Source organism: Thamnophis elegans, chromosome 1 (assembly GCF_009769535.1).
Source record: "Thamnophis elegans isolate rThaEle1 chromosome 1, rThaEle1.pri, whole genome shotgun sequence".
Lineage (NCBI taxonomy): Eukaryota > Metazoa > Chordata > Lepidosauria > Squamata > Colubridae > Thamnophis > Thamnophis elegans.
In genome coordinates this window covers 131,329,793-131,357,691 of record NC_045541.1, presented here as the reverse complement: position 1 = coordinate 131,357,691, position 27,899 = coordinate 131,329,793, and the positions used below count along the sequence as shown (strand labels likewise).

The following is a 27,899-nucleotide window of genomic DNA, read 5'->3' as shown; positions in this document are numbered from 1 at the left end:
GACTTGAAGTTCTAACAAGGCGTTTGAGAAGGCCCAATTTCTTCCTCAGCACCGACCTGCTTTCCGGTGATTGACAATAAAGCTAACTAAGGGGCGGAAGATGAGAGTTGGGTCGAGTCCCACTGAGGTGATTTTGTCCGGCGGGGGAAAAAAAAACACTCGGAAGAGAAACGGGGCTGCTCTGACTACACCTGGGATGAAAGAAAGGAGGCAGATCTTGTAGTTACTTCAGCGGAGAGGCGGTGGGAAGAAAACGGAATTAACGACAGAAATTGCTTGATGTGAACGACGCTGCCTTCCTCCCTCTTTCTCGCATGTCATCAGTCATCTTGAAGCCAAAAGTTCCTCCTTAAATCTGGCAGAAAGGTGGGACTTCTTCCTATTTCATTATTGTCCATTGCTAAAATAGTCTCGGCAGTGCAAGCATTATCGAAATGTACATTATAAAACCCTTTTACTTGTTTTACATTTTACCGTACTTTCCACTCGTCCAAGCTTCCAAACTATTAGCGTACGTGGAAGGGATTTAGCACATTTTTATCTTCACAACAGTCCTGTGAGAGCGCTTAGATCAGTGTATGACAGGCTAAATATAGAAGCCAAAAATGAGTGGTGTTAATGAATGTAAGAGTGTTAACTATTTCAAACTGACTTGTAAATATAATATCATCACAGCAAAAATTACAATTCCATTAATCAAAGAACGCCAAGTTAGCTCACAAGTCATTTTTTCTGATATTTTCCATGCTATAGTTTAGAAATATATTGTCCAGATTCTCCTCTACTCAGCGAATCAGTTCTTAACTGATTAAGAGAATTAACTGAGAATTAGGATTTAACTGAAAAAAACCATTTTAGGGGGCTATCACAGGGAGAGCAATGTCAACATCCCTGCTAATAGCTCCTGCATGCAATTTTAATTAAAAGCAATCTTAGCTAAACATATCTAGGTTGAACTTAAATGAAAGATTTTTTTTTTCTAAATTGAACTGGATTTTGTTAATTAAAACACAAAATAAGCATGGGAAACACTCTGGAAAATATTAAGGGATTTGTGAAATATCTGGCTAAAAAATTAAAATATTATTGGATTCTCTGTTTTTTTTTAACAGGACAGTTACAGAAAAGGCAGGTGTCAATGCATAACCAATAGACCGAGATTTCGACATTTTTTTCTCTTACAATGATCAGATGCTTGCCTGAAGAAGTACAAACCAGTTTGCGCTCTGGAGTGGCCATTAATTCAGTCGGACATTGTGTTGAGGAGCTTATCCTTAATAGCATAGATGCAAAGGCTACATGTATTGCTATTAGAGTGGATTTGGAAACCTTTAAGGTCCAGGTGGTGGACAATGGCTGTGGGATGGGAAGAGAAGATCTCAACAATGTAGGCAATAGATACTTTACTAGTAAATGTTATTCATTGGAAGACTTAGAAAATCTGAAGTTTTATGGCTTCCGTGGAGAGGCTTTGGCAAGTATTGCAAGTATGGCCAGTATATTGGAAATATTATCCAGGACAAGTAGGACAGCAAAAACATTCTTGAAACTGTTTCACAATGGAAAAGGTCTTGAAGTCTCAGAAGCAGAACTGAATAGGCCAAGTCTTGGAACAACAGTGACTGTATACAATTTGTACCACCAGTTACCTGTGAGGAGAAAGTGCATGAATTTCACACTGGAATTTGAGAGGCTGAGACATAAAGTAGAAGCTCTTTCACTTGTTCATCCATCAGTTTCTTTTTCTTTACGGAATGAAGCTTTCTGTTCAATGGTGCTTCAGCTACCCAAAACAAAAGATATGTGCACACGTTTTTCTCAGATTTATGGTCTAGGTAAATCTCAGAAATTACGGGAAATAAATTACAGGTCTGCAGGATTTGAAATAATGGGCTTTATCAGTTCAGAAGGACATTACAATAAGAATATTCAGTTTTTGTATGTAAATAATAGATTGATATTAAAAACAAAATTACATAAGCTTATTGCTTTTCTGTTGAGGAAACAGAGTGTTATATGTAAAACAAAAACTGGATCTTTGCTCTCAAGTCCTGTCCGCCATCGTTCTGGCTCAGAACTCCATGGTGTGTTTATTATCAATGTGAAGTGTCAGCATGATGAATATGATATATGTTTGGAACCTGCAAAAACTTTAATAGAATTTCGCAGATGGAATGCTCTTCTAACCTGCCTTGAAGAAGGAGTAAAGGCATTTTTAAAACAAGAACATCTATTTATTGAGTTGTGTGGTGAAGATATTACAGACTTTAATGAAAATAATGATTTTTGTTTGGGTAATCCAACAGCTTTACAATCTTCTCTCCCCAAAGAGAAGAATATTCAGGAGACCTTTAAATCAGCATGTGATAATATTGTAGAATCTTACGAAACTTTTAATCTGCAGTCAAAATCTGTTAGAAGGAAAGCAACTCTGACAAAGAAGATACAAGATGATATACAACCTATTAACAATGTGAAAGAAGTAGGTGTTTACTCAGATGTAACTGGTTTTGAATCTGTTCATGAATTGAGAAGTAATAAAGATAAGTATCTTTTGCCCAATAAAAAAGACATTAATTCTGATTTTCTAAAATTCAGTAAATTCCCCGAAGAGTCAGAATTACACATTGATGTTATGAGTTCCAAATGGCCAGAAGAACTTGGCATCCAAGACAAGATTTTGGAAACAGACCAGCATTCTGATACTTTGCTTTGTACTGAGAACCATGGGAAGAAAGATGCAAATAGTCAACAAGATACAGTGATCCAGGAAAGAAGCCCTGATTTGGACAATATGGGATGTAATGAAAATGAAAAACATGATGAATGTAAAAGTAAATATATTTTTGGACATAGCATGATGGGAAAATGCAAATTGGGAAAAAAGGGCAGAGAATCCTTTACTGACTTAAATATTGCTAGAGGATTGATGGTAGAACAAGATCCTTTGAAACTGGGTTCTGAAAACATTACAGCATATTTACTTCAAAATCAGCCATCATATAAAACAATAGAATCTAGTAATTTATTAAACAGACAGGCTAAACTGGGTCCAGTAACTGCCAAGGATATCTTTGAAAAACAGCTAGAATTTTCAGAGCAGATTCCAAGTTCTCTAGAAAATATGACAAAAACCAATATCATACATATAGGAAATACAAAGGAATGGCTAAAGAAAAAGAGTATATCAGCCTCACTTCCTGCAGATAGTACTACGCATTCTGTAATATCACATGTGAAAGAATATATGCCTGTGGTGCCTGCAGATTCAGTTATCCATCTAGATGATATAAACAGCAGGAGGCAAATAAATGACATTTCTGTTAGGGCTCAATATTGTGATTCAACAAAATTAAGTTGCCATTCAAAACTTGGATCACTAGATAGGTTCAGAAAATATTATGGGAATTTAAAAAGGAATGCATCAATAAAAGATACAGAAATAAGAAATAGTGATGAAGCAGCAGTCTGTTCTGGATCTATGGCTGGTGATAGAACAGATCTACAGAATATTTGTGAAACTCCAACAAAAGAATATATTGAATCTAATAATAATAATGGCTGTAATAGCCTCCTTCCCTTAGAAAAGTCTCAACATTCCCCAGAAGAAAATCTATCAATCAGAAAAGCTTTTAGTTCAAATACCATTACAGAATATTCTCAAAAAGTAAGGAAATCTCTATCTGGATCTAATTGCACAAGGACACTCGCCTCTAAAGTGTCAAGAATGAAAGAATGTGATAAGGATGTTATAAGAATGCAACCCATAGATAAATCTTCAGCTCAAACTGAAGTGTGTTCAGACCCCACAGATAAAAATATACAGCATCTCACATCTATAACTCATTTGCAAAATACCTATAAAAAATCTCAACATTGTCCTTCCATAAGAGAGGAGGAGGAAGAAAGTAATTGTTTTGCTTCAGCCTCTGATAAACAAGGTAATTCCATGGGTGCAAGAGCAGATATGGAAGGAACTGTCAGTCATTGTTTCATTGACACTGATGGAGAATACACAATCTCCCAAAATAGACACTCAGTTCTGTATAACAAAGTGGATACTGACAGTTCTTGTGAAGATGCAAGCATTGAGGGTGAATTTACAAAGCAAGCTTCGAAATGTAATGAGCTCCAAAGTATAAACGTGCCTGGAAATATGGAAAAGAACACAGAAGATTCATGTATGAGTGAGAAACCAAAATTCAGTCCCTCTAAGTGGTTTTATAAGTTTGATGTATCATTGGGCAGAATGGTATTCATCAACAAAATGAGTGGGCTGAGTTCCTATATAGCTCCTCCTGAAGAAACTTCGGTAGCTTGTACTCAGGATCTAAGCACAATAGCTGTAAATGTCATAGAGAAAGGTAAGTATATGGTGTACTGTACAACTGTTTCATTGCATTATGGAGAGAATGGTTCTATCAGGAGTTAAATCTTAATAATTCAGAGTAATAGCTTCTCCAATACACTGTGAGAGATTGGAAAGGCTAGGAAAGGAACACAGGAAAGAGCAGACATAAACAATTAAATTAAGAGAGACAGCAGTTAAGTCAATTGATAGTTTATTTCATAAATGGCAGATTAGCCTAGGACTAGGTGAAAAATATGAGAAGCATTGAAGAAGAAATCCTATGTAGTGTGGTGTCATGTTTATATATTTATTTTTACTAGTCTTGTTGATATATTATTAATGGGTTTTCAGATTTATTAGTAGTAATTTTAAATGTACTATGAATGTTTTAATAATTTATTATATTGTGTAAACTATTGAATGCTGGCAGATTGCAGTGGAATAGATGTGCAAATCAATCAATCAACCAATCAATCCAAGAGACTACATCATATTTAACTCAATATAAATGAGGGTGAAGAATTCCTCTTATTGTTTCTAAGATTATATATTTAGCCCAAATAGCTAAATATATTCCTGAATTCTATAGCAACTGCCACTTTAATCTTGCTCAGCTCTTTGTCACTTAACATACAGTACATATATATATTCTCAATTTAACACAATGAAGTCCCAAATTTTTTGTGCTAAGCAGAACAGTTGTTAAGTGAGTCTTGTCCCATTTTTACAACTTTCCTTGCCACCACTGTTAAGTGAATCACTGCAGTTGTTAAGTTAGTCCCACAGTTGTTAAACCTGGCTTCCCCATTGACTTTGCTTGTCAGAAGGTCTCAAAAAGTGATCACATGACCCTGGAGCACCACATCCATCATAAATACATGACAGTTACCAAGCATCCAAATTTTGATCACATGATCATGGGGATGCTGCAACAGTCGTGAATATGAAAGATGTCACTTTTTCAGTACTGTTGCAACTTTGAACAGTTATTTATAGAACTCTTGTAAATTTGATTGCTCAATTAGCAATGAAGACAATGATTTTCTCTTGAATCATCTGGCTTCATTCTGTACTTAAGAATTGTTTAAAACAGGGGTGTCAAACTCACGGCGTCACGGCAGCATTATCTGACATATCAGGACTTTCCCCCCTTCACTAAATTGGGTGTGGGCATTGCCAGCATGTGAAACATCTGGCCCCTCGGGGCTGCAACTTTGACAGCCCTGGTTTAGAACAATGTTTCCAGAAAGTTGATTTGTCATTTCTTCTTCAATAAACAGTACAGATTACTTTATCAAAAAATTATGGTTATTGTTACAGAAGATAGTCCAATTACCTGCATAATTAGAAGTGTACATAAATGGAACTTCTGCATATAGTAGTTATGTGTAGGTTAAACAACACAGAATTCAATGCAGTTTTGGTAATTAAATTATTGCAGCATTTCTCAAACTGCTTGAATCCTAGTTCTTTTTAAAATGTATACTATCTTTCTGACTGTTGTATTTGCATGCAGCTGCATGGAGTCTAAATGTAAGGCTCAGTAGTAGCATAAGAAGTAGACTGATAGTGGGCCCCAAAGCCTCACATTTCTGCTTCAGTGTATACTTTCAAGTAGAACATATCTGCTATTGAAATAAAAGTATCTGGCTGTACTTGTTTAGGATATTTTCTTTCCTGACATGTTCACTAGGTTTCTAGTGCTGTATTGTGAAAGTCTATAACACTGTTTGAGAATCACATCATTACTAACCTTACTAATGTCTAAAAGTATATATCACATACTTCCCATATTTGTTTATTTGAAGATACTGATCAAGATGTAATTCTGCTTAGGTTTATAGTATGACTTCCCTGTGAATTTATAAAATGGGATGTCTGGGGATTGTAATAACATGCAGAAGCATATACAGAAGTAATTATAAGAATACCTATTGAAGTAACCTATTAAATATTTAGGGTTTCAGTGCAGGTGCCATCCCTTTCGAAGTGAAGTTATTGTGCCCTTCCTTCCAAAAGCACAGAAAGAGAGGAGTTTGGAAAGTCAGGATTATAGAGGTAGGCCGAGATTACCAGGGCATAAAATACTAATTCTGCAACTGTTCCAACAGAAACGTGGTGCAATTTGAGCTCTATTAACACTTAAATTTGTATGAATCACCTGATGTGTAGAACTGGAAATAGCTTTTCTAGATTCAAAATCACCTGAAGTATTGTGTCTGTAGAGATTCTCAGCCATCCAGGTCATGTTTGTCCCGAAGGTGTTTTTTCAGGAGGCAACTGGACTTTCTTGTTTTTTCTTTGACCTGGATGACTGAGAATCTCTACAGACTTTTAGCTATGCAATTTGGGATGAACACCCTTCCAATGGTGTGGGAGTATGGATTTCCAGAAAATTTGCAGACTACAGGAACCATTAGCACTACTCAGGTGACCCTGAAGACACAAATAAACCTCCAAGTGCTTCAACAGCCCTCTAAAAGGATGCAAATGACCAACTGTCTGCAAGCAATATGAATCCTTTCATTCCCCACCATCCAGTCAGAGCTGAAAAAATTTATTGGATGAGAAGTGAAATGTCTTCAAAGAAAAAACAAAAAAGTCTCCTGAAAAAGCACCTATGGGACTACAGCATTGTGGGTAATATGAAATGTTCAGTTCTGCGTAAACAGTGTCAGTGGTTGGAAAAAGAATGATCCAGCCTGCTTTAATTGTTTTGTTCTAGGTTAAATTTTTCAGATCTTTATCAGCTACAAAATATTAAACAATTGTTCTTCTACTTTATTAGTATTTTTCCAGTTGAAATAGAGGAGGCAATGATTTCTAACATTTTTAATAACAAGTACATGTATTGTATACTAAAATATACACTAGATTGGAAGATTCAGAATCTGTTTAGTACAAAATGTAAGGTTTTTGTAAAAAAAAAAGTCATATTGTACCTGATCCCATTATGACATACCTTTTTCCTTAGATGCACAAGGAGAATCTCTTCAGGGCTTACTTTCAGAGTGGGCCAATCCTGTGTTTGCTCAATGTCCAGAGGTAGGTAGTATTATGTAGCATTTATGTATTTATGTATTTATTTGTTTGTTTATTTAAATTTATTGGCAACCCATCTTACCACAAAGTAACACTGGGTAGCTTACAGTATTAAAAGGACAAAACTATACAAAACCTATATACAATACAAATAAAATGCTACAAAAATATAAATACTTGGAGAAGGAGGATCCACATCGCGATGTCACAACGAGCGGTCTCAATACTCCGAGACCGCCATTGATACTTTTGCCGCTGGACGGTCCATTGAGACCTAAACTATCCCGTAGAGATGGTGATCAGGAAGACAAAGACTTGCTGGTCTCAAGGACATCGCAAAGTCCCTGATCGACCCAAGGGAAGTGCTTCAAGCCGGCGGTAAACAGGCAGCCCCCAGGCTGATGAAATCGGGACTTTCCGGAAGGAAGGAAGTGAAAAGAGAAAGTGAGTCCATCTGGTGAGGTATTTTTTCTATTTTGCTAAAGACTGCCCAAAGAATTTTTTCTTTAAAGCCAAATTAGATCCTTAAGCAAAAGAACTGAGCGGCGAAAATAACCCAAATTGGATTGTTGTAGAAAGTTTTTTTTTCTTTGTAACTATTCTTTGTAGATTGACGTACTCGCAACGTTTTTCATAAAGAACTTTGTTTCCTATAAGCCAGAGATAAATATTAGAAGGTGAAAAATTAGCACACTGCCACTCGGAGTCAGAGGCTGGGTTTTTTTGAAACAGTGTATCTCTTTTCTTTCCTTATTTGACTTCACTAACTTTGTAGCTGAAGGGTTTGCAACTTGTTTACAGAAACTGATAAAGGGCCAAGGGCACGAATTGTTTTCACAGGTGCCTTTGAGAGCTATTTTGGCAGGGGAAAGAAAAAGGGGGGGAACAGAACCCTTCTCCTTTGAAGAGCATAAAAGAACTTGTGTTCAAGTCAATCTAAAATAAAAAATAAAACAGGCCTGGAAGGCTAGAGTGGCAGTGGCTGTTAGTTTTTTTTTTTCTTTTTCTTTCTTTCTTCTGTTTTGGAAACATAGATCAATATTCAGATGAGGAAACCTTAAAATTCCAAAATATTTTGGCTGGAATTCAAAATCTATTAGAAGGATATGGGAGAATTGAGAAGAAGTTGGAAAGACTAGTCTTCCTCACAACAAAAGATGATGGGGTTGGCGCCCCAAAAATTAAAGGGGAGAATGAAGATATAGAAGATAAAGATAAGACAATAGATGAATTTATTAATGGAGCAAATGTGGGTGAAAATGGAAAGAAGGGGATATGGAAAAGGGAATTCGACGAGTTCCACCCCATATTCCAGGACACAGAAGAAAAAAAAATACTAATGATGATAGACATAAAAGAGAAATTTTTTAAGAAGCAAGATTGACAACCAAAGACAAGGTAATTTTAATAGCAACTGGTGGGCAACGAGATTATCTGAGAGACCCTTCAAGCAACAAAGTGCGGAGAGAAGCCTATAAAAACCTTATAAAAGAGATAAAAAAAAGACTGACACCAGAATTGGCAAGAGATAAGATTGTTTTGTTACTGGAAAGATACAGGTTGACAATGAAAGTTGATAATAAAAAATTAGTTGATTTTGGTGATTAATAAGTAAGAATTTTGTAACTCTTAGATTGTTTTAGATTGTTATCAAATGTTAATCAAATTAATTAACTATAATAACAATAAGGAAGTGATAATTGATACAGCTTACTGTTATATACATGTATGGTAATCTAGTAAAAGAAATTTGGATATAAATTGCAAATTGTGACTTGGGAAAAAGACCTATACAATTTTATTAACAAATTTTTATTTAGATCTTGTTATAAAGGTGTAAGGTTTTTTGGGAGGAGGGGGGTCTGATGAGAGGAGATGGGACATAAATAGTAAATGATTTTTAGCCAATTGTAATAATAACAAGGAAATGTTTAACAATATATACATGCTATGGTATTGGCAAAAGTAACTTGGATATAAATTCTAAACAGTGAGTTGGAAAAAAGGGGAGGAAAGGTTTAGAAAGGTTCTTAATTGACTTTTATTTAAAAGATGCTATAAAGGTGTAATGTTATTGGAGGATTTTTTGAAATAGCTAATGAATGCCATTATGTGGTTGTGTCTTTAAGTATTAATGATTTGAGGTAAAAGCATGTTCAAATAATTGTAGTCAAGTGAGAATTATGATATATTAAGATATACAAAGATTTTTGATTTAAAGTGTATAATCTAATATGAACTATAAGTAATGACTGTGGAAGAAATGCATGAAAGTTATCTGTAACCAATCGACACGCTTTCTACAAGATGTAATGAAGGATGATTCTTTTTTTGTGTTTTTGTTCAATTAAAATAAAATAATTATTTTCAAAAAAAATATAAATACTCAACACTAACTAAAAGATAAGGAGGAAATAGAATGAGCGGAGGGGGAGGGGGGAGTGAGATCTGCTATTAATTTATTGATCAATCTAAAATTCTGTAAGACTACGCACATGTTGTAGATATATTACTTCCTGGCTGAACTTGGCTGAGTTAAAAAAAGGTCTGCATTTAAATGGGAGACCCACAGGCTCAACTGGGGATTCAAGGGAAAAAATATCCTGAAAGAATGCAGTGGCAAAGCATTTTCATATCATTTGCAAGTAAATTGTGACTTTTGGGAAGGCATGGTGAACTGAAGATAACTCTGTGAAAGTGGAGTCAATGACTGTGGCAAAGACCAAGGAACCAGTGACTAGACCTGCTCCATGGAATCTCTCCCGATTGTGCATGACTAATTAAGGGATTTAATTGTTGAGCACCCACAAGGGAAAAAGAGAGGCTTAGCAAAATTGTAGCGGCTGAATTCCAACCAGCTTTGCATTAAAAAAAGGAAACATTTACTTCTAAGAGGGAAGTTATTTTTTAAATTGTTACAAGAAGAATATTCCCAGCAAGAGTGGACCTTGTTTCCCAAATCAGACTCTAGAACCAGGAACCAATAAATTGTGATCATCACCATTGACTTGACCCCAAATAATTGGATTATTATTCAGGATAATCAATTCTGACTCTCAAAAGCAGTTGAGAATCTCTGCAATCTGTTTGTAGAATGATACCTAATTACAACATAGTCTACTATAGTTTTATTCATTCTTTATATCCATATCAGACATGCTGATACTAAAGTGGGGATGTGATTTTTTTTAGTCTGCCATTTGCTTATCTAGTAACAATTCTAAGAAGTGGTTATTTCTCTTACAGGTTGCTCTGGATGTTAGCAGTGGGCAGGCAGATACCCTTGCTGTTAAAATACATAACATCCTCTATCCTTATCGGTTCACTAAAAAGATGATTGATTCTCTGCAGGTAAGTAGCAGCACTACAACTATCACTTGCAAGAGAACACATGTATATTTATTCTGGGTTGTAACAATCTATGGTAAAATAGTGCTACTGTTAGCAAATAATAATTTATAGATCCATGTTAACAATGTCAAAAACTAATGAAATCACATCTTTTCATTTACGTTCTAGAATTATTCTGTTTTTTAAAAACTGTTATCATTTTTGAATAATTTATAGGTCCTTAATCAAGTGGACAATAAATTTATTGCATGTTTAATCAACACTAGGGAAGATGAGAGTGAACATGCAGGTAAAAATGCAATTTCTTCTTATAAAAACTTTCTGTAAAATGTAAAACTTTTTGTAAAACTTATTTATACATGAGATAATTCTATAACTACAAGAAAAAAATTAATTGAACAAAATTGTGTGTGTTGTTTCTTAACCATTTTAAATCATCCCAAATTGCTCGTTGAATAGTTTTTTTAAAAAACCTGGAACATCTAATAATAATGCTTTACTAAATGATTATTCTGCCTAACTGGTAGCAACTCTTATACAGATTCTACTATTGAATTGCTAACACCTATATGTATGTGTATCTTTTTAGTACAATATTAACTGAAAAATAACTACATATAGTGGCTTATGATGAAATGCAGAACAATATTGATTATTCGACTTCATTGGTAATATTGATTCAAGGGTTCAGTCTTACTTGAAATAATATAATTAGGTAAGCTCCAAAACATTTTCTTGCAACTGTTCTGTTCCCTCAAGGGAAGAAAGAAGTTGAACGGAAAGATTTCTAATTCAATTTTTTATTTGTTTGAAAAGCTTTTCATATAAGCTTGATCAAATTGCTGTCCTACATTCTAACCTACCTCACAAGCTGAGGATAAAGTGAGGTTAAATTTAGAACCGGCATTATGTGCTAAGATGATGAAGACACTGTTTTTATGGCTCTAGATGGGAATCTTCTTGTACTTGTGGATCAGCATGCAGCCCATGAACGTGTCCGTCTTGAGCAACTTATCACAGGTATAGCTTCAGATGGTCAAAGAAAATAATTTTATAGCTGATAAAATAAACTAGAAGCTGAAAAATCAAATTTATTGAGGTACACATATACATTAATAATTAAGAATGAATGTATGGTGTTAATTTAATTATAATTGATGATTAGGAATTCCTATATAGATCTTATTGGAGGTTCTGTAAGTGTTTTAGTAGAATATGAATAATGTCCATTTTATCTATTATGGAGAATGACATTTTTGAGCTTTACAGAATATGCTCATAGTCATAAAAGATAACAGCAATTCTTGTAATTTAGAATAGTTCATTGATCTCCAGATCAACAACAGCTATGAATTTCTTAAAGTGAAGAGTCCAAGAGAAAACTTGCTGGCTCTGTCCTGGCAGCAATAATTGGCCAAGAATGTGAAAAACTCTCTAGGTTGTAAGAAATGTATATTATAAGTTTTAAATGGAGTCGTTTATAATTATGATAGTTTGCTCTATTATTTCAGGGCTGATAATTTGTTGATAAAATGTTATAATAATTGATGTCTCTTAGGATTGCCTTGGTTAATATTGGCAGTTACAATGTAACATTAACAAGACTGCTGCCAAGGATAAATAATATTTCTTCTGTAGTATAGGTTGCCCATCAGCTGGTGTGTAGAATAATATAAGTTTCTTTGTGAATATATACTGTCTTCAAAATATCATGAACAATGGTTTTGTTGCTCTATTATTAGATTCCTATGACAAGCAACATGAAGCACTGGGCAAGAAGAAATTATTGGCTTCCACTTTGTGTCCCCCATTGGAGATTGAAGTAACAGAGGATCAGAGAAGACTCTTATGGTTGGTACTACTCAGAGCGTCCAACATATTGATTGTTCCTTTAAAAATAATAATAAGGGGCTTTCAGATTAGACTTTTATTGTGAAATCATTATATTAATACATATTCTTTATATTAAATATAATCTGGATTGGATAAGATCCTAAAAAATAAATAACAAACTTTTATTGCTGAGCTGATCAATGAGTAAACAGTCTATAATAGATTGTCCACAAACTTTGACTCAATAAGTGATTGGTCTTTATTAATTGTCACATCTGTTTCAACATTGGAAGAGAACTAGAATATCTGAGGCTGCACTTTAGAATTTTTGTTTAACTTTACAGGTGCTGTCATAAAAATCTGGAGAATTTAGGTCTTGAATTGCTGTTTCCCAAAAACAATCTCTCTCAGATTCTTGTTGGGAAAGTGCCACTGTGTTTTGTGGAGAAAGAAGCTAATGAATTGCGTCGTGGAAGGCATACCGTGACTAAGAGAATTGTGCAGGTGAGATATGAATGTAGGTATTATATGATGCTTGCCCTAATTCACTGTTCAGCACAAGGTTTGGAATTTCTACATAAAAAATTATCTGCCAGTTATTTAATATTTTCCTTTGTATCCAATAAAGAAGCGAGCTATGACCTATTTTTTCCTTCCAGCTGGTTTATGTGTATATTGGCAAACAATTACTGTACTGTGCTTGCTTTGGAAAAATAATATACTCAGTTTGTCATAATAGTGGCTTTACAAAAAAATCACCGAGAACGTGTACTTTTTGAAATATAAAGTATATATCATTGTATTCTGATACTTTTGTTATTATTATTTCATAATCTTTTTTTAGAGGATAACATTTCTTTGTGAACACAAAACAGAAATTGAACTCTGACATCATATTTTTTTTATTTTTTTTCAGGAGCTTATTCAAGAACAAATTGAGGTAAGATTTTTGGAAGCTAATATGTGTATGTATTTTGAAGAATGCTATGAAATGGAAATGTTTTGCTAATTACATTTAAAATAAGATGTTCTAAATTTGATTTTCTATCTATAAATTTTAAAGTTTTGGTAGATTCCTGTTTTTATCAGTAGCCAAAATAGGTAGTGAAGTACATTATGTTGCTTAGTATAAAAATATATTTTAAACATTATCTTTTAAAACAGCATATTCAAAGAGCAAGATTTTCCAGAATAGATTAATAAAATTATTTAACTAGGGAATCCATCTTTATTTGCCCTGAAAGGCAATTTCTATAAGTGACTTGAAAAACCATGACATGGATTATTTTGTTGTGAGGCTTCAGAAATGGACTTGCATTTATATATACCCTCACTAAAAAAGTAATCACTGAATCCGTTTGTGCAGTTGATTCTCATTTTATAATATGAATAATTATAGGGGGAAAACTATAGCAGAACCATAATTAGGAATAAAAAGTTTACTCAAATTCAGCTGTTTGCTGATGTCAAACATGACTCCAGAACAATGACTTTAATACACATGTGCAACCTTTTTTTACCTCAAGGGTTTCTGAATAAGTTGCTAGAAATAAGTTGATAGATTTGAACAAACTTCATAAATTTAATTTAATTATATTAAAATTATACATGTTATTAAACTCAAATTAAATACAATTAAGTACAGTTTAATTAAATACTTCCCATATTATTTTCTTCTTCTATCATATGAAAAAATAAAATAGAGCAGCAGCTTTTGGCCCTATAACTAAGGTTTTCAAAGGCTACAGGTTGTAATTTGTACATCTCGTTATATCTAACTACTAGTACTTTTCATTCTTCATTCAACATTTTTAGATAATCAACCAATATACTCCTATTTTCAGTTACTTCAGACAACTGGTGGGGCACAAGCAACATTACCATTAACCATTCTGAAAGTGCTAGCTTCCCAGGCCTGCCATGGTAAGAAAAAGATTGTTTCATGCCTTTTTGTTCTGAAGCAAACATGCTATCACTGAAAACTCAGCAGTAAAAGAGAACAGCAGGGATCCATTATTTTTCTTGCTGAAGAATTTGGGACATAATTTTCACATTGGCTATGCTTTAGATGTATGTCAATTATCCAGTATGCACTATATGTCCATATCTTTCTCTATATCACTGCTTATCACAAATCTCCCTTCAAAATAATTTCAGAATTATCAGTTAAAGCTTGTTCTATAACTTCATTACAACATCTGTTCATCTTATCAAGAAGTTTGTCTATGTGCTCAAAAAAATGTTCAATAGCTTTTGTTATAGAATTCTGCTCCATTGTTTTCTTTATCTTCTAGTTGTGTCTAGCGTCCAGCTTTCAAAGGCCCCTTAATATACAATCCCAAAACAAAACACTATTTTCTTGTGACAAAATTAATTCTAATTAAATCAAAGCTAAAATTCCAAATGAATCTGGACCTATAATTCATCATTAACAATTTGAAATCCATATTGTAAGCACCCTTTTCCTTTATTATCCACAACCCACCCCCTTTTGCCCCCATACAGGTAGTCCTCAATTTACAATCATAATTAGGATTGGAATGCCCATCACTAAGCAGGTAATCATGTCTTGATTTTACAACTTTTTTGGCCATGATCTTTAAGTGACAGATGGCCAATAAGCAAATTAGGTTTCCTCCATTGACTTTGCTTGTCAGAAGCCCCCTATAATTATAACAAATGACAATTACATGACTCTGGGATTCTGCAACCATCGTACATATGTACCAGTTGCCAAGCAACTGAATTTTGATCATGTGACTACAGAGATGCTGCAATGCTTGTAAACTCAAGGGTCATAGTACCATTGTAACTTTGAAAAGTTGTTGAATGAATGTTCATAACTATCTGATTTGTTTTGGGGAAAAAGCAGGAAAAGAGAAACAAAAACCAAAAAAGAGGAAAATCAGTTATTTTGAAAAAAAGAAGGAATACTTTTTTTGGAAATAAGTTGTTTTGGAAAATAAACTAAAAAGAGGAAATAAATATTTTAACACAAAACTCTCCTACTCGTTTTTCTTTTCAGGCGCTATTAAATTCAACGACAGCTTGACGTTTGATGAAAGTTGCCATCTTATGGCTTCTTTGTCATGTTGTCAACTGCCTTTCCAGTGTGCTCATGGGAGACCTTCCATGTTGCCTCTTGCAGATGTGGATCATTTGCAGCAGGAAAATAAGGTAAGCACAGAGCACATAAGGTACACATTGTGTTGACTGTTACTCTGCTACTTGTGTGTCAGTTTAATTTACAACAGGCCTAAAATAGAATCATAGCTGTGAGATGGGTGCCTCTATAAATTGTTTAAATAAATAAAGGAATAAAATCCCTTGTTGCAGTTGAATGTTCTAAGATATTTAGTGTCAGTTGAAGAACTTTGTCCTATTCTTTTAATTTGAAAGAACTGAAAGAATGTCAAAATATGATATTGCCCAAAGTTCTTGTGTCCTGACTCCTGACAAATTATATCCATAGGAAAGAAAATGTACTTCATGTCTATATCTATATATCTATATCTATATATCCTTATCTTTTTAATTGTGTACGTGAAACAGTCAAGATTAATTTCATAATAAAACTTTCAGCTGGATATGGGTATGTCCAGAAATGAAAAGCTAATTCACTGAGTAGTGTTTTGTACACTAGATGCCTATCCTATGCAGACTATAAAATGGGACTATTGTGCACTAATATTCAGGCTTTGCATGCAAAATCAACTAAGGAAAATGCCCATAAAAGTACAGTTTTGGCAGTCTCATAATTAAGAACTGAGCTACTTAGTTCACAATAGTGCAGAACAAAAGAAAATAAGAATAATAGTGAAAGTACTATGGCCTCATTTGAGAATTGGGACAATGGTTATTACTTTTGAAGGTATTTATATGGGACTATACTGCTTCTTTTTGTATAATCCCTGCAAAGGAATGAAAACTAAGTGGACAAGGAACAAACACATTATTCATAATAATTGGTGTTCACTGCCAGCAAGCAACAAGACGATAAGCATAGCAAAAGAATACTTTTGTTACTTTCTTTTTTTATCATCTTTTGTTATCAGGCATGTCTGTAGCAGTGGTCAAAAGAATTAAAATGATGAGTGCAAATAATGACCAACTCCCCCCTTTTTCACATCATATCTGCCATTTTGATGCTATTGAAACCCCTGAAGACAATCCTATGATCATAATTATTGACATCACTAATATGCTGAATATATATTAAGGGAGCTGGATTGAGGGGGGAAATGAATATGGTATTAAAATTGCAGGGAAAACCATAAATAATCTGCATTATGCTGATGACCCTTCTCGGACAATTGAAAATATGTAGGATCTCCAGGCTCTAGTAATAAAAGTCAAGGAACACAGTAAAAATGGGACTAAAATTATATATAAAGAAGACCAAATTAGGTACAATAACTTAAAATTGATAGTGAAGATGTTGAAGAAAGCTTTTGCATTTTATGATCAACTATAAATGAACAGCAGCCAAAAAATATGCTGCAGACTAGCGTTTAGTAGAGCAGCAATGAATTCCTTGGAAAAGTTATTCAGATGATGGGATTGCCTACATCTACAAAGAGCAGAATAATTCGAATAATGGCATTCCGTGCAACTTCTTTTAGAAACAAAAATTGGATTTTGAAAAAGCAGCATCATTGAACAAATGAATCCAGAGTTCTCACTTGAGGCACAAATGACCAGGCTGAAATTATTCTGCTTCAAACACATTATATATAGTCCTTGTTCTCTAGAGACGTCTCTTAATGCTGAGAAAGCTGGAAGGAAAGAAAACAGGGTAACCAACATCCAGATGGATAGACTTAGTTATAGCAACAATGGGTGTGCCATTCCTGAAGGACAGATAGTCATAGAATTATTAAGAATCAGCACTGACTTAATGGCACATAATCTATCAATATTGGTACCGTTATTGCCACTAACTACTGTCATTAGCAACAGAACATATTTTAAAATAATCTAAATTGGATATGTCTATTTCTCTATCTATCTGCCCAGCAGTTATTGTTACAGAATAGATATACAGAATAGATATTGTTAAAGGGCAAGATTTTCAAAGGATATTTTTTTTTAGTTTGAGGGAATTAATTTTTTGGAGAAGATTCCTTTATAGTTTCTCAAACTGCACAGTTGTTTACCATCAAAATTCAGCAGCAAACTGCATTATGGACCCTGCAGGCTAGGCAGAAATTTAAGGGTAAATTCTGGAGAAATTACACATAGGCTTAGGAAGGGCATACACAGCCTGCAAGTTTTTGATCCCTGATGTATTTAATGCCAAATAATATGCAACAAATTTGAGAATGTGTTAATTCGAATGCCAACTAGTAAGAGTATTGTCTGGATTATTGTCTTAATTAATTATTGTCAATGAGTCATTGGCATTTTTTCCTACAGCCAAAACCTAATCTCGCCAAATTAAGAAAAATGGTTAAAGCCTGGAAGCTCTTTGGAAAAGAAAAAGAATCTACTGTGAATGTTGAAGCCTCAGCAGTTCTATGAATACAGGTACTATTTAAACACTAGTTTTTGTACTATGAACCCCCTTGTATTATGGAAGATGAAAATTCAGTATTTGGAAAGGAGTCTAATACTTTGGAGCATCGATATGGTAGTAAGAATCAAAGATTTTGTTCCCTTGGGAAACATGGAGTAATTTCATTTGACCTGGAACTGTTTGGCAATTTTGGAAAAAAAAGTTTTTTTTTTTAAAATTGAATCCTTGCCTCTTTTTACCAAAATAGTTTTACATATTTGCAAAACTCTGACTTAAACAATATTTCTGGTGTTTTGTATACATTCATAAAGGGAGCTAAATTTAGATTCTGATTGTACTTTTTAATGAATTGCTATTAAAAAACAGTCTTCCATCTTTTTGCTATTGCTAACATGCAGCATTGATTACTTTAACTTTCTTAAAGTATATATTACTTTTAGTTGAAAGCAAAGTGAGAACAGGTTAAAAAGCAATGTAACTTCCATTTTATATTTAGTTTTCTATTCTATCTACTTTTTGAAACTTTTTCTATGTATCATAGAAAACATTTCTCAACAATTTAAGAGCAATGCCTTCTTTCATGAGATCAAAAATAAGCAATTCTGATATCCAAATGTTTTAAATTACAGTTCTCACAATTCCTTATCATTGACCATAAAGGCAGAGGTGGGAACCGAAATCCAATGTACCTGGAGGACATTAAGTTGGCTAGTCCTGAATTAGTATGGCAATGGCTTATGAAGACTTCAGAATTTTGTGGGATATTACTAATAGATGTTGAAACATACCTAGAACACAAGGAGGTCTCATGCCAACAGAGAAAGCACAGCTAAAAAAATGCTTTTGAAAATAGCACTTTCATTTTCCGTACTTTATTTATTTCCCCAATGAAAATATTGGTATTTGTTATATCATTCATTTATTCTGGAATAAATTAAGCCCATAGCGCAAAGTTTCAAAGTTCACGATCATCGGGATGATAAAGTTCACTCATAAGACGATAGATATAAGAAGGAGCATTGCCTCCAATGTTTGAAATGAAGAGCGTGATAAGTTCTGGAGGGACGTAGTCAAAAACTGGACAGTAAACATTGACCTTTGATAGAATCTCTCCTGAAAGAAAAAGATTTACATGATAGAAAAATGACCAGTAACACAAAAAGACGGATGGGATGACCAGAGATATGTCTACCCAGAGCAAAAAACAATGTAGTCTCATATTATTTAGAACAAATTATTTGCACTTAGGTCAGTTGAAACCACTGAAAAATAGTTATAACTCATTAAAGACCTACCAATTTCAGTGTAAATGCATTCAACTAACTGAGAACTTAGTTACATGCATAAATCTATGTGCACTGGTATTCTGTCTTAAAACAAGGCATTGCTAGGGGGAGGGGAGATTTCCACTTGTGGCTCTGGGACTAGATGAAATATCACAAAGAAGAGGGAATCCAACTATTCTCCAAGGCACCTGAGGGTAGAACAAGAAGCAATGGGTGGAAACTAATTGAGAGAAGCAACTTAGAACTGAGGAGAAATTTCATGACAGTTAGAACAATTAATCAGTGGAACAGCTTGCCTCCAGAGGTTGTGAATGCCCCAACACTGGAAGTCTTTAAGAAGATGTTGGATAGCCATTTGTCTGGAACAGTATAGGGTTTCCTGCCGAGGCAGGGGGTTGGACTAGAAGACCTCCAAGGTCCCTTCCAACTCTGCTATAGTATTGTATTGTATTATCTACCAGCCCATCAGATTTAGCACAGGTATTTTTCCATCCACTGATTTACAGCAGGAAACAAGTGTTGGGAGCATAAACACCATTGAAAACATGGTCACTGGTGGTTCCACCTAGCTACTTTGTTCATGTAGTACAGTAGTCCAGCTGCCAGAGTGGTTCAGAGTGATGAAAATTTCCATTAGAAAAGGTTGGATGCTACATATCCTAAATTAATCATTCAAAAGTCCAAGTTGTAAGCAAGTGCCTCTAGCTTGAAGCTGACTAATTTTGCACAACATGCTGAAGATCACGCTTGGAAAAATTGAACAGGGCAAGGATCCACATTTGTATGGGCTCTTAAGTGATAAAATTAACTCATTTCTCCATACCCCTTAATTAACAAAAGTATTTACCTTCTGTAAAAGGCAGTACTTCCTGTGGAGAGACAAACTTGTGGAATGAATCCTCTTCGTTAAGAAACTGAAAGTGAGAAGAGCAAGAGACAGAGATGGATTAGACATAATCTCAACTACGGTGCTCAATATTCCCTTGCTTTGTAACACACGTTAGAGGACCTCAAATTTCATTACACCACAATCCCATGAAATGAGAAATAATTCTCTATAATCCTTTTGTAAATAAAAAGAATAAAATAAGTTAATTCAAAAACCTATTTTGATTGCCCACAATTTTGATCAATGGTTAGAGCCAAAGATTTAGCCATTCCTCAGAACTCACCCAAGGTTTTGTTCCTCACTTTAACTGAAGAAGCACTCTGTCAATTTGCACAGCTGAACCTGAAGAAAGTTTTGATAGCACTCCTACTTTGCCCCCACAGGACTGACTAGCCTTTTAAAGGTAGCAGTCCCGCCTTGTAAATTGCTATCCACCTGTGAGGATGGGGTGGGGGATGGGGAGATCACAACCACTATTTGAGAATCCCTGCTGTGTGCCATAAATTTTGTTAGAAAAATGCATTACAGGGCTCAGTGACAAAAGAACAGATTCTCTGAAAGGTACCCTGCTTGCTTGCAGACCACTAGCAGGATTACATTTTTCCAGGACATTCTTATTCATTTTTATATTGCCACAGTAGCACTTTTGCATTTCTCTCAACCAAAGATACAGTTGAAAAATCACTGCACTTGCCTGGGGTGTGAGTTTGAACATGGGTGCACAGACAATGAGAGGGGTAGAATGGTGTTTGGCTGCTAGCGCCAGAGTGTGAGTTCCACTGACTGCTATTAATGCACCATTGGCCAAAATGGTTTTTGTTCCGATGATAACCTGCAAAAATACAAGTGAGCAATGAAAACTGTTTGTCATAACAAATTAATCTACATAAGATTAATAAATATTCTCTTTCTACATCACAATCTAAATGTTGGTTGCCAGAAAAAAAACATGGTAAATTGTGGTCACATGACTGTGGGATACTGCAGTAATAAATGTGAGTTGGTTGACAAGAGCCGCAAATGCAATCACATGAGTATGGGGTAGGTATGTGTGGCCATCGAAACTCTGAATGGTTGCTAAGCAACTGGTCAGAAGTCAAAGACTACCGTAAAAAGAAAATGGGTAAAGATACAATTGGTATGATACTGTATCACCAATATCAATACAACAGTGCAAGAATATACAATGTGGTTTTTGTTCTTCCTCTATGAAAATCTATGATTTTACCAGTAATAAGAAAACATCAATTCTGAAGAGACAAAGCCAAAAAACCCACCTTGTTGACTCGAGACATAACAGCAAAGATGGCTGCATCACTCATGACGGTGGTTTCTATATTCTCTTTAGACAAACTGACAGCCATTTCATGGCCCTGCAAGAAAAAAAAGATGTGGGAAGATTAATATTTGGAGAGATACAACAAGTAAACATTGTGAGCTATGCATTTTAAAGCTGCTTGAATGTATATTATCAATCTAGGCCACACAAACAATTCCAATAAATTCAGAAGAAGAAAGAACATGCAGTGAGATATCTGGCTGGGTAATTTTTAATTGGGTAAGCAAGATTGCATTTCCCCTTCACAAAGTCTACACATTTTATCATAATTTTTTTATTTATTTAAAATGATGTGTCATGTTAAGCATCAACACCAAACGATTGCAAAGAAGTGCTCACATAACAAACCCTTACCTGGCAAAAGGGTGCACATTCAGCCACAATGACATGGAATTTCCTTTTACGTGCTGCCTCTTTCAGAAAAGCCTCCACTGTGCGTGAATAACCAATAGTCATAATCACCTCATTGGAGTGGATGTGTTCCAAAGCCTGGGTGGAAATATTTTCCGTAGTGCTCTCTGCAAAAAAAAAAAAGAAAACTAGTCATGAGTAAAGAGACAGAAAAATTTGCCTGAAAGACATTGTTCAATGTTTTTCATAATTTTGTGTACATAAATCTCTAAGTTGACTTTAATTGATTTTAACTGACATGGTTATAAAGATTTATTTAACAGAGTATCCTAATAAGTCTACATTTTCTAGAATTCCCAATTGACAGAATTAGTACTCATGAATAACTGGAATATAGTAATAAAAATTGGTTGAAAAAGCCTAAAGTAGAACATTGCAAAGATATTTTTAAAAGATCACCTAACTATTTGCTGACAGAATGCATAGGGCAGGTATAGTTGTATACTTAAGAAAAGACATTAAGGCTGAACTAATTGAAGCAGATCCCTTTGGAAGATATATCGCGTTAGACCTAATCTTAGAAGGGAAAAAGACATTACTTTGGGGAATTTATGCTCCTAATCAACAGCAAGATGGATTCTATAGAAATCTTCATGCTAAATTAGTACAGTGGGACTATAAGTCTTGTATACTATTGGGTGACTGGAACGGCGTGATTGACACTAAAAGAGATAAGAAGACCTCTCGTCCAAATACTAAAATGCGAGCTAAGCTACCCAAACCTTTTTTTGACATGATGGACGACTTTGAATTGAGAGATATTTGGCGAGAAAGAAACACAGAGGAATATGATTTCACCTTCTTTTCCGATAGACATCAATCTTTTTCAAGGATTGATTTTATACTAATCACTAATGATTTACTTTCTAGGGTGAAGAAGACAAAGATTGCGGCGAGGGTCCTTTCGGATCATAACCCAGTTTGGATGGAATTGGGAAGGATAGTGCAGGCAAGAAGGTCTTGGAGGCTGAATGAAAACTTATTCAGATATGAAAAGTACATTAATGATTGTAAAAAATTGTTATCTGAATACTTTGTTCTGAATATGAATAAGGGTACACCTATGGATTTTGTATGGGATGCAAGCAAAGCGTATATGAGAGGAGTACTGATGAATATAAACAAAATACATAGACATAAACAAGGGCTAAAACGAAAAGAATTGGAAGAGGAAATTAAAGGGAAAGAGTTGGAGTTAACATTGAATCCAGGCAATACAAAGGTTAAGGAAGCAATTACCATATTAAAATCCCAATTTGATATGTTGATCTCTGACCAGGTAGCCACTAGTTTATTATATGCAAAACACAACACTTTTTGTAACGCAAATAAACCGGGCAGATGGTTAGCTTATCAGATTAGGAAAAAAAGGAAAATTCGAAATGTACGGTAAGCAAATTGATTTATAGAGGGAAGGAGGTCTTTCAACAGGAGGAGATTCAGAATGCATAGGGCAGGAATAGGTCATTTTTGACACTTTTAAAAGAATAGTTGTTGGGTGTGTTGCACATTTTAAAAATTCATTTGATTGGGCATGGCCAATCCTAAAACATATTGTGATATGCAAACTATGCATAACATCTTAATACTCACTCATCCTACCTTTGGATTGTTCTATATCAGTATATTTCAATCTCAGCAACTTTAAGCTGTATGAATTTCAACTCCCAGAATTCCCAACTGGCAGGAATTCCATAATTTATTTTCTAAGACTATCTGGAACTCATAAGCATTCTTGGAAATGATGTACATTTTGAATGCTAGTATTTTGTTTTACACTATGCCAACATCTTATTTAAAATCAAGTGAGAGTGTGCTGATTTTTAACAGATTCATGCACATTACATTGCACAACTTAATTTGTCTTTGCAATTATAATTGGAGGAAAGGTTATTATGTACAACCTGCTTAATTTCTTCAAATTACATAGGCAAAATATTTACTGTAAGTGTTGTTCCATACAAGGCAATTTTTTCTTAGCATTGTCCAGTTTACAGTTCAGGCTACACTGCTTCTGCATTGAAGTCTTTCTATAATATTCCCATTTAAATGGAAGAGATCTTTCTGCTGATTGGATGCTGCAATTTGGGATGTAAATTGAAAAATCTTATTTTACCAGGAATTATCTAATTTCCAATTCCTTCTATTCTACCATTAGCTTCTCTTACCAAGTTCAAGTAACAGCTCTCTAATAGCATCGATAATATTGGCCCTTAATGGCTGATAGCAGATTTTGAAATCTTCGCTGAGACCTCCTGAGGTCAGAAGTTTGTGGAGAGATTCTTGCTGGTCACTCTCTTCACTACGTCCTCGGAGCCTGTGGAACAATATCCAGGGAAAGTGAGAAAATGTAATGGAAGTCTGTACTATTTACTGTCAGAGTAATATGGTCCCATCAAAAGATTAAAGAACTTTAAAAGTCATATCTCTGGAAGGAACATTGTTCAAACTAAACAGTAAGAATATTGAGCAAACAAAATGGACTTAAGAAAACAGCTTTAGTACAGTAAGAACCATATGGAAGTAGTGCATTCTTAAGTAATTTGGCGGTTTAACAGCTTACAAGCACACACATAGCAAAAGTATTCCTATAAAGAAATGTGGATGGTTCCGCTTTGTACAATCAAAGTTAAAAATATTAGGAAACATAAACGAGATGTTTGATTTTGATTCTTCAAAATTAATGTTACACAGTAAATATCTTCTCAGGGGATGCCAAAATAGTGAAAATAAGACAAGCTAAAGCAAACTTACCTGCTGTATTCTTCGCGAATTATCTTCAACACTCGTCTCACCATATTACCTACAGTGGTCTCAGATGGTTGGGCTGCACTCATTCTCTTTCCTTCCTTACGAATCAAGTTCATTAACTCTCCTGAAATGAGAGGGAGATACATCTGGTAATTCATTATATATCTGCAGTTCAATCTACTTCTTCCCTTAATTCCCGGTACTTTCTTAATTTACATTCTGTATCTTCTCAGTTAACTGGACCTTTTATCATTAACCTTTAACCCCTGACTTTTGGAGAATTACATGACGTTATGTCTATGCAATTATTTAAATAAGAGTTTCCATGTCTCAATTGTTTAAACCAGACACTATTCTTGCTAATTTTAATCAACCAATGAAAGTCGAGATTATACATTATGGGGCATAATGAGATATCAGGCTGATTCCATCTCTGTTAAACTTTTGAAAGTCACTCAAAAGACTTAGCTATGTGGCTTGGGAGACCCAAGGCTATGGTGAGTTTTTGAGATAACGCCACTATTGTTAATAACTGTCATTCTCTCCTTGCCTTTTTAAAAACTTTTTTTTTTAATTGTTGATTTTCTTTCATATTACTTTTTAAAAACTTTTATTATTGTGCGCTGTCCAGCCACATTTTTGTGAGATGGGCAGCTATCTAGATGTGACGGATGAATGATGCAGTGGAAGACTGAACTTTTGTGCCTGCCAACTTTCATATCGTTTCTCTGTTACAATATCACTACAAGCAATATTTTTAAAATATTTATAATACATTAATTAAAAACGAAAATAAAACTTTATAAATGACAGTCTTAACACCTTTTGTACAAACTACAAGTCAATACAATCATAGCACTGAAAATATTACTCGTATATGAGTAAAAGCAACACATCTTTCAAAGAGCTTTCTCCTGCAGATTTTAATAACCAGAGATTAATAATTAATATCTTCATTGATTCAATGTAACAAATGGTTTGTTAAATACTGAACCATAATCTTGAATGGAGCCAAGGAGACAAATGAAAGAATGTTAATATTCAGGTAATATGTTGTAGTAACTGAAAAAATCCCTATTCTTTTCAAGAGTAGCCCTATGTAGAGTTTGTACTGTGGTATTTTACATGCAGTACTTTACATACAGTAATCTACTTAGAATTGCTGCTAAATCCAATTGTATCTACGGTGTTCAATGTAATCATGAGCATGCAGTCCTTCCCACTGGAGCATTCCATGCTATAAGGCTATCTTTAAGTGAAAGCAGGACTACGTTCAGATTAAACTGAATTTTAATATCCAAACCAGTTTTCTGCTTATCAATAACTTCTTCATCTTGCCTGGCAGGATCTATCTCGATGCTTCTCAGTAAGTTTTATTTCATTTTGACAAACTTCCATATCCATATTTTTTTCTTTTAACATAAGATAACATTAATGATTCCTAACTATGAACAATCTCCTAGAAACTTCATGGAGATCAGCTGTGTTTGCAGGAAATGTCAAAAGGCTGAAAATATTTTTAAAACAAATTTTAAGCAGATTTATTCTATGCGGTCATTACGATGGTAAAAAAATAAGCTGACTTTTTTATCTTCACTGTCTGGGAATAATAGCATTCTACTAAATTCAATATACTTTGCTTTGAGATTTTACCATTTCTTTCATTACCTTTTCCTAGCTTTCCTCTTAAACTAAAATGGAAAGGGTATTTGGAGCGTACTATATTCACAGAATATCTTTAAAATTAAATTAGCCAGCTCATTATAGTTAACCTAGCTCAGCTTATATTAGTTTATAGTTCAGTGTATAATAAATATCCAAGCAACTAGATTATTTTGGTAATCCATAGTTAAGAACACCATCTCTTCCATGCTTCAATAAAGATGGAAGAAAACTTTGCAAGCTCATTCAAAAAAACATAGGGATCAGATGCCTGGCCTCCTCTCTGCAAAAATAAATAAATAAATAAATGATGTTATTGGCACATAGTTTGAAACTCTTTAGAAACGGATGTGTCCATGCCAATGAAGTCACCTATAACTCTTCCATCTTCAGCACTTCAGTTCCAAAATACCTGAGAATATTTTGACAGGTACATTTTGTCATCTAGGAATTGGAGAAACAAAACGCTGGGATTTTACAATTAGCCTTTCTCCAGAGCAGACTTCTGTCGCAATTGGATATTCTAGACCAGTGTTTCTCAACCTTGACAACTTTAAGATGTCTGGACTTCAATTCCCAGAATTCCCCAGCCAGTGGGGAATTCTGGGAGTTGAAGTCCGGACATCTTCAAGTTGCCAAGGTTGAGAAACACTGTTCTAGATGGGGGAAAAAATTATATGAAATATGTTGTGTAGTAGGCTTAAACAATAGTGTGCTTCACTGATGAAACCTATTACGGAGGGGAATGAAACAAAGCGACTGATTTAAGACTTAAGGAGTTTTTTAATTTTTCCTGTCTTGGAAAGTAATTAGCCGCCCTTTCTGTTTTATGCCGAGCCGAATCGAGGCAAAGAGGCTGAATCCAGCCCGCGAAGCCATATGATTAACCTGTGCCTATCCCGCTTCCTCACCAGCATTGTCCCAGCGCCCATTCGCCACGATCTTCCGCAGCAGTCCCACCGTCCGTCGGGCCACCTCCCCTGAACGCGGCAGCTTTCCGCCTCTTTTCAGAAGCATCACGAAGTCTTCGATCTGGCCGGAAAGTTCGGACTCCTTCTTGGTGGTCTGGACCGACATTACGGCGATCGAACCTGAAAACAGTAACGATCTTAGCGCGGAACGGGGGAAAAAGGGCTTTGGTTTCAGACCGGACCTTCGCAGAGCATCAGACGCCTTTCCGGGGAGCTGGACTACCATTGGACAGAAAAGGTGGTTGGTCCCGCCTTTTTATCTATACAGTAATTCATGTCCAATCGTGAATTATATGTTAGTTGGGGAAAAAAATCGGGGCGTTCCGATTTCGTGAGATCGTCCCCCAAAAGTTCTGATTGCGAGGTGGCTACTTTTTAAACCTCTTATGACCACAAAAGCGACTCTACTTGCTCCACAACGTTTAAACACGTAAAGAGCCAACCAAGCCATCGGTTCCAAGGCTGGGACGCCTCCACCTTTTCAAAACTTGGGAATCT

The 27,899-nt window shown here is 34.9% G+C and overlaps 2 protein-coding genes across 6 annotated transcripts; one reads left to right on the top strand and one right to left on the bottom strand.

Annotated features, from left to right (window-relative positions):
* Nucleotides 1–8: 8 nt before the first annotated feature.
* On the top strand, nt 9–22,928 carry MLH3 (mutL homolog 3). Of its 5 annotated transcripts, none has more exons than XM_032231619.1 (14): nt 9–366; nt 1,113–4,364; nt 6,311–6,409; nt 7,326–7,396; nt 10,640–10,744; nt 10,961–11,033; nt 11,693–11,764; nt 12,487–12,595; nt 12,922–13,081; nt 13,494–13,517; nt 14,422–14,500; nt 15,603–15,754; nt 17,993–18,103; nt 22,888–22,928. In XM_032231619.1, the coding sequence occupies exons 2-13, from the start codon at nt 1,184–1,186 to the stop codon at nt 18,095–18,097; spliced, it is 4,230 nt and encodes a 1,409-aa protein (XP_032087510.1). In that variant the 5' UTR covers nt 9–366; nt 1,113–1,183; the 3' UTR covers nt 18,098–18,103; nt 22,888–22,928. The 5 variants fall into 5 exon arrangements, with proteins under 5 accessions (XP_032087510.1, XP_032087518.1, XP_032087501.1 ...); XM_032231627.1 differs by lacking the exon at nt 22,888–22,928 and adding an exon at nt 18,722–19,086; XM_032231610.1 differs by lacking the exon at nt 22,888–22,928 and having other exon boundaries at nt 17,993–19,086.
* Nucleotides 18,949–27,583, bottom strand: EIF2B2 (eukaryotic translation initiation factor 2B subunit beta). The gene is made up of 8 exons (XM_032231656.1): nt 27,342–27,583; nt 24,772–24,892; nt 24,186–24,334; nt 21,961–22,124; nt 21,545–21,640; nt 20,962–21,099; nt 20,226–20,292; nt 18,949–19,205 (listed from the first exon to the last, which is right to left on the bottom strand). Exons 1-8 carry the CDS (start codon nt 27,505–27,507, stop codon nt 19,048–19,050), a joined length of 1,059 nt encoding a protein of 352 aa, XP_032087547.1. The 5' UTR covers nt 27,508–27,583; the 3' UTR covers nt 18,949–19,047.
* Nucleotides 27,584–27,899: the final 316 nt, after the last annotated feature.

Bases quoted from the DNA above. Each gene is read 5' to 3' on its own strand.
- EIF2B2 (XM_032231656.1), bottom strand. From the start codon at position 27,507: ATGTCGGTCCAGACCACCAAGAAGGAGTCCGAACTTTCCGGCCAGATC. The intron at 21,641-21,960 runs GTAAGGGTTTGT...TTTTTCTTGCAG, and splicing joins AATGTGCACCCTTTTGCCAG to GGCCATGAAATGGCTGTCAG. The intron at 19,206-20,225 runs GTAAATACTTTT...TTTTTCTTTCAG, and splicing joins AGTACTGCCTTTTACAGAAG to GAGAGATTCTATCAAAGGTC.
- MLH3 (XM_032231619.1), top strand. From the start codon at position 1,184: ATGATCAGATGCTTGCCTGAAGAAGTACAAACCAGTTTGCGCTCTGGA. The intron at 6,410-7,325 runs GTAGGCCGAGAT...CTTTTTCCTTAG, and splicing joins GGAAAGTCAGGATTATAGAG to ATGCACAAGGAGAATCTCTT. The intron at 13,082-13,493 runs GTGAGATATGAA...ATTTTTTTTCAG, and splicing joins TGACTAAGAGAATTGTGCAG to GAGCTTATTCAAGAACAAAT.